Here is a 13,591-nt window from a genome sequence, read left to right on the forward strand (position 1 = left end):
TTCTGGGTTCAATGATTCTTACAAAAGCCACTTTTTCTGTTTCAGCTGCTGAGGTCTGCTTCTCTCACCATTAATCTATCATCTGTGTTGAGTAGTTCAGAGGAAGAGAGAGCGTTTCTATTTGCAATTAGATCTTCCTGTCCAATCATCCATGCATCCATCCATCTATTCACTCAAGGTCAGCATCCCAGCTGGGTGTTCTCAGCCTCCCACATTTCCCTTTGCCTAGTTTTCCACTGAACCACTGAGTACTTTTCCTGCTCTACATCAAGCCAAACTTGCCAGCACAGTCTCTGAGCTGAGTTGCAAAAATCCCATGATTGGAGAACACAGCCCGACAACCCTGGGACCAAACTCTCTGGATCCAATTGGTAATTCTTTATCCTAAGAATAACAGTGAACTTGGTTGCCCAGGATGACTTATGTCACACAGCTGCCACAAAAGAGTTTACCTGGGGACCTCTCGGAAATGAGTCTAACTATATCCAGAATCCTCTAGATGATGCCTTTATTTAATTACCTGAAATACAGGTTTTAGCATGAAATGTCCTTAGCTCAACAGAACAGTCTGCTCAATACTGCCAGTCCAGGATGTGCTAATTAATATTTAAAATTATCAATTACTTCAGAGTTTGCAAACCTCTTTTTTTATTATCTCCAAGGAGCATTTCAATGAATCCTTATCCCAACCCTGGTAGGCAGTATGATAACAATAATGGTGATAGCAGCTAACATTTATTGAGCACTTACTTACATGCCTGGCCTTGTTCTAAGCACTGTACATATACAAACTCTCTTATTTCCCACAAAAACCCTAGAAGGTAGATACCATATGATCCCTGCTTTATGGATACGGAAACCACAAAATAGGGACGAAAGCGTCCTCTTCCCCGAAGGGAAATCAGGAGACCTGGTTTTGAGACTCAACCCCAACTTGCTGGGTGACTTTGACAGAGGCTTGTCCTCTCTGTGCCACCTGGTGGAGACCAGAATGGGGGTGGGTAGGAAAGTGCTCTGTAAGTTGTAACAACAAAGTGACTGGCTGACAGCCCCAGTGTTGGGGGTGGGAAGGGAGCAGAGGTGGATGCAGGCATTCAGCTGAGGCCAAGGCACTGAGACCCAGTCTTCAACTTGGCACCTCTAAAGGACCTCTCAGAGGCACCCACCTAGCTTTCTGCCCAGCTTAATGGGACGTTCATGTTCCAACCCTGTAGACCCAATCAGGGAAGCCCTGTGGAACAAGTCTAGCACAGGCTGAGAAGGAGCCTATAAGGGCATGTAAGTTGAGACCATTGTTCTTGGACACAGATCAGTTTCATATATTCTCAAAAGGCTCCCCAGAAATCTTGGTGTATTAGCCCATCTTAAAAGAAACTGAGGCTCAGAAATGGCAAGTGGATTGTACAAAGTCACTCAGCGAGCCACACAGCTAGGACTTCTGAACTGTCTCTAGTAATCACGCTGCCTTTTGCTGTATACACTTTGCTTTCTGCATCTTCCCAAATCCTCAGATCACGAAAACAAGAAAATATTATATGCATAATCCTTCAGACCCTCTCTTGAATGCAAAAGAAGCCAAAGGAAATATGGAAGTTGACAGCATCATTTAAGGGACATGCTGGGGCAGGATAAGAATCAGTTGTTAGACAACAGGTTCTCAACAATGAAGTTCATGTGCACTTCCTCTTCCCCACAGGCAGGACCATCTCTGAGTCACCCAAGAGCTGTGTATGGGTGAAATCCTGGGCCAATGCATGCCAAAGACATCTCTGAAGGATAAGCAAAGTTCCCAAATTTCAGTATGACCACCCATACTGTGTGGCCTACATTCTCTGAACAACTTACAATCGCTATCTTATTTACTCATTGCACGTCTATACACTGTCTTACTGCAACTAGAATGCAAAGTCCAGAGGTCCAGGACTTTGTTCATAAACATATTCCCTATACTAAAGCAGAGACTGGTATGCAGAAAGCATCAGTATATATTTGCATGAATGAATGAATGACAGCTGGCTGGCTGGCTGAGCGTATAGGTGGAAGGATGGGTAGATAGGGAGATGGTTGAATTGATAGGTGGGTGGGTGGGTAAATGGGTAGATGGATGTGTGGGTGGATGGAAGGAACAGAGGAAGGAGAGAAGGGAGAATAAAATGGAGGAGGTACAGTTCTACTGCCTTTCACCTTGTGAATACATTTGAAGGTAGGGAGACAGCTACACCTTTGATCATTAAATATTTATTGAACAACTCATTACATACTATAGTGTGGAAGAAAGGGTCTCCACCATCAAAGAATACACACTGCAGTAGGGACATGGACAAGTTCACAAGTGATGATCACACAGTGTAACAAGTGCTGTGATGAGGGAAATGCAATGTGATAAAGGATGGCTTTCTGGAGGAAGTGACATTTAAACTGAACCTTGAAGTAATAGCTGTTACCTGGGTGAACAGGGCAAGAGTTGAGGTGGAATATTCCAGAAAAAGGGAGCAGTGTGAGTGCTAAGGCCAGAATGAGCAGGAGTCAAATAGGTTTGAGGAATAGCTTACAGGTAGAAGCATATCAGGTGTTTCAGTACTAGTCAATGGAGTCACCTCCTTATACTCCCCCAATACTCCCCCTCAGTGGACATCTGTTGTTTTTCTCTGCCTAGGATCATCCAGTCCTCATTCTTCTGGAACAGCTTCCTGATTTTCTTTGAGGAAATCCCCAAAAATTCCCCTCCGGCACTCTCAGTCCCAGTGGTTCATGGGAAACTGACACTACCCTCCAATCCAGGAGTGGGCAGGAGATGCGGGGGTGGGCAGGAGACACAGGCCTGGCCAATCAGTAAACATTATGTTAACCTGGCCACAGTGATTGGAGCCCAAGACCCCAGCCAGGTCAATCAGAGACAGCCCAGGGCTTTGTTGGAAATGCTGGGAAGGGCAAATTAATTTTCCACAGGATACACTGAGCTGATAGAAAGTGAGCTTGCAGTGGGGGACATATTTGTCACCCCTGGGAGAAGACTGCCTGATCATGAAGACATCACAGAGGAAAGCAAAATCAAAAGAGAGAGGGGATGGATGGATAGGTGGATGAACCATGGAAGGAAAGAGGGAAGGAAGAGAAAGAGACAGAAAGAAAGGAAGGAGGAAAAGTGAGAGAGGGAGCAGTCTCCTGCCTTTGATCTGGTGAGCCTACTGAAGGTTTGGGGAGAACAGTTACACCCGGATCATTACATATCTATTGAGCAGTTTATGATATGCCAGGTACTGGCAGGTGCTGGCAATACTACTGTGTGGAAAACAGACAAGGTGTTGTGCCTCACGGAAATACACACCCTACTCGGGAGACAAACAAGTGTGTGAGCCTCTGAGATCCAATACAATGATTCTTCACTTCCTCAGTATGCATGGATTCCCATCCCTAGTTATTGAATGAGTCCCTGATAGCCACCCCACTGCCCACCTCAGTGCCCAACTCACAACCAGGCAATACCGACTGACCGAGCAGGGGATGCCTGTCCCACACCCCAGCTTCTGCCTCGCTATTGCCGTCAGGGCTTCCCCCTGGCCTCCCTCCAGCCCAGGGAAGTCCCCTGTCCTTCAGATCCAAACTAAATGGCATCTCTTCTCTGTGGCCTTCTTGATGCCCAGCTGGACTTCATCTCCCCACCCCTCTTCCCACCATGTCTATGTCTCCACAAGGACATTCGTCGCACGGTGTAACGATATCCCATCTTCCGGACACAGTGGAGGATCAGCACAGGTATGCTGAGTGACCGAACAAATGTCTTGGCGGGAGAGCTGGGAGAGGAGGAGGTTGCCTGGAAGGAAACCTTGTCCCCTTGTTCTCCTTTGGACTGCTCCCACCCGTAGATGAACCCGGGCCACACGCTAGCCAGCAGGCTGCGATGGTCTGGCAGAGCCTGCCTTGCCCTGAGTTGGGAGACATGCCCTTGTCTGCCACCAACAGTGATGTGGCATGAGGATAAAAGCTGGAGAGGGGACTCAGAGCTCCTCGAGTTTCGTGCCTTCATGCCACAGATGGGCGAAATCAAGGGCCAGAGCCCAGCTAACTTGCACCGGTTGTCATTTCCCAAAGTGTGAGATGGGAACCACCTGTGTCAGCAAGATAGTTTTCAGGTGTTCCAGATGTGTGGTTAACCCTTTCAATTTATCAGGAGGGAAAACTCAGTTTGGTGCTCGCATGTCAGCAGGAAGGAGCACTGTTGTAGTATCTTCATCTAACTTGCAAAACCCTTCTGTTTACACCACTTTGTTTTTCATTCGCTAATGTGAACTATCATAACCTTCCAAAACAAATGCAGATAGGACTTTATATATATTTAAATAACTAAATTTATTTATTTAAGTAGCTTTGGGGAGTAGACTAGGAGCAAGCTCTGCCACTCCCCAGCTAGGTGACCTTGGGCTGGCCACCTGACCTCTCTGGGCCTCAGATCCCTCATCTCTAAAGTGGGGTGATGGCTCAGTCAGTTGGGAATCCAACTCTTGATTTCGGCTCAGGTCATGATCTCATGATTCGTGGGTTTGGGCCCCACATTGGGCTCCATGCTGACAGTGCAGAGTCTGCTTAGGATCCTCTCTCTCTCTCTCTCTCTCTCAAAAACAAATAAAGTTAAGATAAAATGGGGTGGTAATACTATCACTACCTCAACGAGTTACGGTGAGGATGAAATGAATTAAGAGATGCAGAGCATTTAGCCCAGTACCCAGCACATGGCAAGCATCATATAAGAGTGGAGACTGATTATTAGGGATATGAAACAATCTCCAAGATATAACCACAAAACCAAGATGCAGAACTGTAGGTCCAGGTGTTACCACTTGTGTAAAAACAGGGGTGTGCAGGATACGTCCACACGCGTATGCTCTTTGATGAACCAAACATCTCTGTGAGAGGATACTGCTGAACTAGAAACGAGTAACCCAGGTTGTATGGAGTAAGGGGGACTCCGGCAACAGAGATACACTTCTCATCATGGAATTTTTTATACTGCTTAAGCATTGCTTTTTACTGAGTGCATGTATTATCTATTTCTAAATTTAAATATTCAACAATTTTTTTCATGTTTATTTATTTTTGAGAGAGAAAGAGACAGGCAGACGGAGTGTGATCAGGGGAGGGGCAGAGAGAGAGGGAGACACAGAACTCGAAGCAGGCTCCAGGCTCTGAGCTGTCAGCACACAGCCCGATGTGGGGCTCGAACCCACGAACCACGAGATCATAACCTGAGCCGAGGTCAGACGCTTAACTGACTGAGCCACCCAGATGCCCCATTAAATATTCAACAATCTTTTAAAAGAGAAAGTCTCTCTGGCTGGAGTATGGAGTATGAATAATAGAGAGCAAGCCTCGGGGATGGGAAAGTGGTCAGCTGGTGATTGCTATTTTTCAGGCAAAACATTCTTAGGTCTCTGGCTGGCCCTGTGACAAGGGGGGATGGAGGGGAGAGGAAACACGCGGAAGTATACAAGAAAAATATTTATGCTTCATTCTTTCATAAAACACACGATTTAGCACTAGTGTTTGCCAGGCATTACGCTATGCTCTCTTTCACTCACTCTTCTTGGAACAATCCAGCGATGAGCTGGTAACATCCCCACAGTCTAGAGAGGGACTGAGGCTCAGAGGGTTTGACAACTGACAAGGCGTTGAACCCAGGCCATGCTGACTCTAAAACCTGGACTCTTCCCAATACACAAGGTTGCTTTTCCACTAATTAATTAGGACACTGAGAGTTTTAAGTGAGTCAATTTGATGAAAAATATTAAATAAAGGAGACAGGGCCCAATGACACGATGGAACCATGGTAGTCACACCTGAATGACAACAGATGTGGAGATGTCGGTCTAGGAAGACTCAACGTGAGCCTGGGATGGAACTGGAGCCAGAACCCAGGCTTCTGGGCTCCTAGTCTCAGGCTGTCTCTACCTCCTGCATCCCTGAGGGTGGGCATCAGAAAGGAAATGCCCTTGCAAAAATTTGCCTGGGGGTCCAGAGTTGATTTCATATCCCTGAGCCTGGTGCAAAATCAAATCAAAGCCTGAACAACTTGAAAGTGGAGTCCATTCATTACTCCAATTAGTATCTACCTGTCACCAGCTGTGGCTAGGTGCGGGCACTCCACATCACCCTGAAACAAGTCTCAGGGGCCCCTCCCGCAGCCCTGCCTGGGAGAGTCTGGAGCACAGTGACAGGGCACAAAGAAAGGGCCATAAGGGGGATGTTACAGTATTTGTCACTTCAAAAGACGACAGATACATTTCATGATCTAGGGCTGTATCGAAAATCTGAACATATTTTTAGCTAAATAATGAAAACAGTGGTTTTTTATTGTTGTTTGTTTTGTTTTTGCTTCTTCGAGAACCATTGGCACATAGGCCCACACTCTCAACTTCTGCCCTTTTCTCCTCCCAGGCCAACATATGATGATCGAGAGAGATAGTAGGTCAGACTGATGGGAGTTCAGGGAAAAAGAGGTGAGTTAAGACAGGGTGTGTGTGTGTGTGTGTGTGTGTGTGTGTGTGTGTGTGTGTGTGCGCGCGCGCTCACACATGCATTTGTGCTTGCATACATGCTGGCATGTTTTAGAAAGGAGGGCACCTCAAGGTGATGAAGACTGGGCAGAGGGAAGGCTTTTTGAGTGAGTGAGTGAGTGAGTGAGTGAGTGAGTGAATGAATGAATGAACAAACAAACAAATGAACAAAATGCCCAGGCCTGCAGTCTCCTCCACACCCTGGTCTCAGATGGAGACAAGCTTTTCCCTAAAGTGGGTAATGGATGGCCTTAGCATTTATCTCTATCATCACTGTGCCCAGTATTACTTCCTTAACATGTCACCTCCTCTAGAAAACATGAAAAGAACTAAAGTGAGGCTTACTGGACAATGTTTTCTACATCATTTGTTCCTCAGTCACTGCTGTCATGACTCTGGGGCTGGGAAAGGAGGGGAATTCTAGTAACGAGGCATGGTAACTAGAAAGTGCTCAAAAGACATCCCTAATAATGAAGCGTGAGATTTGGGGTCCACAGAGTCCTTAGCAGCTGGGCAGCTGCAGTGGGCTGTTTGCAAAGACGGCCACAACAGCCCCCTCCCTGGCTGCAGGGATGCCCCTTTGCCTTGTGACTTCGCAAGTAACTCCCTCTAAGAGGTGATGTTCACTCCTCCACACCTCAACCATGGACTTGGCTGCGTGACTTGCTTTGGCCAATAGCATATTTGCAAGTATGACACGAGCAGAGGATTGAGAAGTGCTGGCAACACTGGGTGTTTCCCACTTTGGGCTCTTTTTTTTTTTTTTTTTTAATTTTTTTTTAACGTTTATTTATTTTTGAGACAGAGAGAGACAGAGCATGAACAGGGGAGGGGCAGAGAGAGAGGGAGACACAGAATCTGAAACAGGCTCCAGGCTCTGAGCTGTCAGCACAGAGCCCGACGCGGGGCTCGAACTCACAGACCGTGAGATCATACCTGAGCCGAAGTCGGACGCTTAACCAACCAAGCCACTCAGGCGCCCCTTGGGCTCTTTTTTTAACTGGCCAGAAATCCAGAGCTGTATCAGCAGCCCTGGTTGAACTCAGCCCAAATCGCCAACCAACAAGATCATGAGTCACTGAGTTTTGACATCATTTGTTAGGTAGCCACTGAAAACTGCTACCAAGGCCTTAAGCAAGGTACTTCTATGTGTCTCAGTTTCTTTACCTGTAGAACATGCTAATTAAATAATACATACAAAACACCTCATACTGTGTGACACACATCCCAAGCACATGTGGGATGTGCTTGGGATCCCACTATCCTTTGTTACTATCCTTGTTTTGACAATAAAGAAAATGAGGTCCAAGACGTTAACTGACCTGGCCAAGCTGGTAGGTGGTGCAGCAAGGGTTCAAACCCAGACCCATCTGCAGTCTGCCTCCCCTGCCGAGAATTCCCGTTCTCCTCCCCTCTACCCTTCTGTTCTTTCATCCTACCCCTCCAGAGGCACCAAGCTCAAAACTCACCCTTGATCACAGCAGCCTACCTGGAGCCATTGCTTTTCTGAACCTTTGATTTCTCTTGCACGTGCACACTCTCCCTCTCGTTTCTTCACTCAGTAAGTGTGCATCAATCACCTACTATGTGCACGCACTGCCACAGGCTCTGGGCACACTGTGGAGAGCACGGCACAGCCCCCACAGAGTTCATGGTCTGGGTGCCTCCCCCTCGGAGTCCACATATCCAGCAGATACCACACTCTGTTTCACACTGCTGTATCACCAGTTCGCGTACTTTAGTCTTGTCTCCGTGCTCAGATTCGAAACTCATTGTAGGCAAAACCACTTTTGTTCATGTATTCATACATCCCTCCCTCCTCTGCTTCAGCAAGCACCCTGGGAACACTGGGGATACACAAGATACTTCAAAGATGAATTCTTCAAATGTTCACAGCCCACCGCCATGCCTCATGCAGTACTGGGTAAACAGTAGGCAGCCCCAGGTGCTTGAATTTAAATGCTTTCGGGGCAACCACTGAAGACTCAGCGTGCCGTCAATAAATGAGCTGGAGGTTGCTGCTGGCATTCTGAGGCTCTCATCCCTCCACGAGGGGCTGCAGGAGAAAACTGGGGAGGTGCTGCCCCTTCCTCCTCCACCAGCTCTGAGGCCATCGTCAGGCTGCCATGAACACAGGAAGCAGGGACTGACCTTCCTGCCTGGCCTGAACATCTGACACCAGCGGCGTTCCTGTCCAGCTGCCCTGCCCCGTGGCCAGCGAGGGCAAGTGCGCGCAGAGCGCCTGCTGGGTTCAGGGCACTGTGCTGGGCACCAGCACCGTCTTCCGAATCCCCACCTACTCTGTCCAGTTTACACCTGCCAGCCCTGTTGGTCACAGGCAAGACTGAGAGGTGAAGTGCCAGAGGCCATACAACTGGGTTCAAACAGAGTCTCTGGGCATTAAGTGCACTGTTACTGACCAAGATCTGGCTCTAGGGAGATTGCACGCCAACTGGCGACACAGAGATAACATGACAGATTTTTTTTCAACTGCCATAAGATTTCAAAGCCCAGAGGTAATAGCTTTCTAAAGGTGGAGTTTGGTCTGGGTTTGAAAAATGAGTATGACACACACAAGCAGAGAAGGAAAGAGGGCAGTTGTAAGCAGGGGGAGCTACAGGGTAAAGGGGTCAAGCGGGGCAGTATTTGGGGTGTACAGAGGGTGTCAAGGAGAGAAGCCCAGCTGAAGCCCAGAGGAAAGGTTAGAAATCTGGGTGGGAGCAGCTCTGTGTGTGTGTGACAGGGGCGGGGTGGTCCCTGGGACCAGGACCCAGGTGTTGAAATACCATAGAGGAGAGTGATTCATTCAAAGAGGTTCCTGAGGAACATAAGAAGGACCTAGAATGGGGAACGCTGGTCTACAAAGTCCTCTACAGAATTCTGAATCGGGAAAGTCCCCATGTAACTGAGTGGGAGACTGAAGCCCAGAGAAGTAAATGCTTTGCCCAAAGTCCCATAGCTGGCTGGAGTCTGAGGCAGGACTTTCAACTTGAGGTCCAGGCTCTTGGGCAAAAGCTCTCGGCCCCTGAGGAGTCCACTACCTGCTGGCCGCATGGGATGTGAAGATAGAAAGATAATAACATCTAAGAGAGGGGTCTTCTCACAGCCTGCTATTCTTTCCCTTCCTTCCATATGATTTCAGCAGCAGAATCCCCACTTTTAATGAGAAACTTCATAAGGAACCCTGATATACTTCAAATACAACAGTTTTCATCTGTCCTGATTGTCTCTGGCAGTGAAGAGTCTCAAGCTCCATCTGCTGGGGCTACCTTGCCCTGTTCACCCCAGGTTGTCTCTGGGGCTCACCACATTCTTCCATAAAGAAGCCCAAGGGCCCTCGAGGCACAATCAGTCAACTCGTGCATCATAACCTGGTGTGCCTGTGTTCCCCATTCACCGACTTGGATTCTAATACCCATTTCAAGCCCAGTCAGATCTCACCTCCACATCAGTAGCAAGGTCAGTTCTAGGCCAAGCTGTACTGTTCCGAAATCATTCCTTGGAGATGACAAGGAATGATCACCCCCTTCAACTCATGTGACCCTCCGAACAGTGCTCCATGTTGCAGACGAGAATACAGAAACCCAGATGAGCTACATACCTACCATCAATAGGCAGCAGGCGTCAACTTCAGCCTGTTGCACCTGACTCCAAACCCACATCCCTGTCTCAGGAGATTTTATGTCCATGCTGTCCCCACCTTGACCTTGTGTATTCTGCTTTTACAGGTAACACACAGCAGGTAGGTCATGCAAGTCTCTTGTGAACTTATACAAACTAAACATGCCCAGGGCCCCACCCCAGGTATACAGAATCAGAAGCCAGGGTTGCAAACCATTACAGCCCACCATGATGACTCCCAGTCATTGGGGCACAGAGAGAGCAAAAATGCCCACAGTCATTCCAGGTCTCTGGTTTAGACTCCCTTTGGCTCCTGGTGCTGAAGAAAGAGGACCCGATGCCAAACAGCAGCAGAGCCTGAGCAGGACTTACTGTGTAGAGCTCATTGGTGACCTTCAGGAGCTCCTCATGCATCTGCAGACCAATCTCCTTGCTCTGGAATATGAAAGAACAAATGTCAGAGGGGGAGAAAGTCACTGGTTGCATTGACCAATCTCCTTTTCAACACAGAAAGGGCAGGAATACTTGGGATGGGGTGGGAATGGGTACAGAAACCAACATAAACTTCATTGATCTAGACTTGAATTCCTCAACTTGTGTCCATGACACAAATCCACAGAGAGGGGCCCCTTGCAAAAGGAATATTCCCTGGCCAAATAAGTTGAGGAACCTTCTACCTCCCTGCATTGGTGATTTACAGAGACGTCATCATGTTAAAGATTCTGAGAAGCCCACAGCCAATCAATCTGTTCGTCTTTCTTTAATTCGGTGGGTCCTAAGCTGATGTGACCAGAGTCTGTGTCCCTGGCTCAATACTCATTAGCATCTCATGAGAGTGGGGTTCCACAGAACACAGTTTGAGAAATAATGACCTAGCATCTCAATTCATCATGAACAGTACAGGTTAACAGACTGGATGGAGCACAAGGCAAAAAGATCAAGGTTGTTGCTTCCACTGCATCACTGATGGGCCATGTGGCCCTGGAGTCTTACTTACACATCTATAAATAAACTAGAGCATCACAAAGCTTGGTCTGGGGGTCACTGCTGAGTGCTATACTAAAAAAGGGGCAGAGGCTTTTGTAGGCAAATACACTTGGGAAAGCTAGTTGAACAAAGAGAGATAGGTTCTCTTATGCAGGACTTTTCAGAGGCTTTCACACTCTTATATGCACGGCTTTCTACAGAGACCTGTAGTATACAGTTTAGACGACCTCAATCTTTTTTCCATGAGGTGACATACACATTTAGTATATTGAGAAATGCAGTTCAGAATACAATTGACAAATCACCTCCAGGTCTCACCCAGCCTGAAGAGTTTAGGATTCTCTGTTACTTAAGGTATTATTATTATCATCATCATCATCATCATTATTATTATTTTGGTTAATACTTTCCCTGTTTGCCTGGACTATCATGTGAAGTTTCCATGTTGAAAATGGGAGCCCTGAAAAATCAAAAACACAAGGAACAACAAGTGTTGGTAAGGGCGTGGAGAAAAAAGGAACCCTCATGCACTATTGGTGGGAATGCAAACTGGTGCAGCCACTGTAGAAAGCAGTATGGATGTTCCTCAAAAAATAAAAAATAGAAATACCATAATATTCAGTAATTTCACTATTGGGTATTTACCTAAATAAAATGAACACTAATTCTAAAAGATATATGCACCCTTATGTTTATGGCAGCATTATTTACAATAGTCAAGATATAGAAGCAGCCCAAGTACCCATCAATGAATGGATAAAGATACAGTGTATATATATGTAATGGAATATTATTCAGAATGAAACCTTGCCATTTGCAACAACATGGAGGAACCTAGAGGGTACAATGCTAAATTAAATAAGCCAGTCAGAGGAAGACAAATACCATATGGTTTCACTCATATGTGGAATTTAAGAAACAAAACAAAAAAAGACAACCCCCAAAATGGACTTTTAAATACAGGGAAAAATTGGTGGCTGCCAGAGGGGTGAGGGGTGGGAGGATGGGTGAAATAGGTGAAGGGGGGTGCAGTGTACCAGGGTGGCTCAGTCCGTGAAGTGTCTGACCTCGGCTCAGGTCACGACCTCGTGGTTCGTGGGTTCAAGCCCCACATCAGGCTCTGTGCTGACAGCTCAGAGCCTGAAGCCTGCTTCAGATTCTGTGTCTCATTGCTCTCTCTGCCCCTTACCCTCTCATGCTCTGTCTCACTGTCTCTCTCTCAAAAATAAATTAAAAAAAATTTTTTTTTTAATTTGAAGAAATAGGTGAAGGGGATTAAGAGTACACTTACAGTGATGTGCACTAATGTATAGAATTGTTGAATCATTATTTTGTACACCTGACACTAATATAACACTGTATGTTAATTATACTTGAACTTAAAAAAAAAAAAAGAAAGAAAACAGGAGACCTGATCTCTGCTGCCTGAGAGCTGAGTCATCCTGCTCCCCCCTTTCAGCTCCCTCAGCTCAAGCATGACCAGCAAAAGATGGGCAGAGACCAGCCTTCCTCCCTTCCCCACTTAGGTCAGGAGCCCCCGCACTCAGCAGTGACAGAGGAAGAGTCAGGACCAGACATGATGACTTTCTAGGCTCCTTCTCCTCACCTCATAGTCCTTCTCTCAGCTTCTGGTGCTGCAATTGCCAGAAAGCGCCCATCTGAAGGTAGCCCTTGCCTGCACAAGATCTCTTAAAAGAGAGCAAAAGCTTTAGGCAGTCCAGAGATCTGCTTCGACCTCCCTGCAGCTCTGGTGGCTAAAGATAGGGGACCCAGTCCAAAACCATAGCGGAGCCTGAGCAGAACCTCCTGTGCAGAGCTTGCAGGGGAACCTTCAGTTGCATCCCGTGCATTTGCAGTGGTGCTCAATGAACCTAACCAGCTATGCTCATCTCCTATTCCTTATTCTCACAAGGAAGCACTCAGCCTGTGCCTCAGTTTCCCCTGTGGCCCCTCCCCCTGACTTTTGCCCCACTGCTGACTCTGGACTGACACTCTCCAGTGGCCTCCTCTCAGTCCTGTGTCACTAACCTCTCTGACACCCAAGACCCAGTTTCTTATGTATTTATTTTTATGATCTAACTTTTATGATAGGTAATAAATGCACATGGTTAAAGAAACTCTAACAGCCAGTAAAGTAAAAAGTTAAAAGGAAGTCTCCCAGGCTCCCAGAACCTCACCAGAGACACCTGCTATTAGAAGTTTCTTTTGGGGCACCTGGGTGGCTCAGCCAGTTAAGCATCCAACTTCAGCTCAGGTCATGATTTTGCAGTTCTTAGGTTTGAGCCCTGCATCTAGCTCCGTGCTGACAACTCAGAGCCTGGAGCCTGATGTGGATTCTATGTCTCCCTCTCTCTCTGCCCCTTCCTCCCCCCAAAAATAAATAAACATTAAAAAATTTAAAACAAGAAGTTTCTTTTGAGGGGCATGTGGGT

At 46.9% G+C, this 13,591-nt stretch overlaps 1 protein-coding gene across 7 annotated transcripts in view; it reads right to left on the reverse strand.

Moving 5' to 3' along the window:
• Positions 1 to 13,591, reverse strand: part of SRGAP3 (SLIT-ROBO Rho GTPase activating protein 3) — a 261,924-nt gene that overhangs the window by 80,867 nt on the left and 167,466 nt on the right. For all 7 annotated transcript variants that reach the window (XM_060631641.3, XM_060631640.3, XM_060631644.3 and 4 more), the window contains exon 4: positions 10,545 to 10,607. In XM_060631641.3, coding sequence (XP_060487624.1) covers positions 10,545 to 10,607 — 63 coding nt within the window. The remainder of the gene's footprint in view (positions 1 to 10,544; positions 10,608 to 13,591) is intronic.

This window comes from Panthera onca, chromosome A2 (genome assembly GCF_046562875.1).
Source record: "Panthera onca isolate mPanOnc1 chromosome A2, mPanOnc1 haplotype 2, whole genome shotgun sequence".
Classification (NCBI taxonomy): Eukaryota; Metazoa; Chordata; class Mammalia; order Carnivora; family Felidae; genus Panthera; species Panthera onca.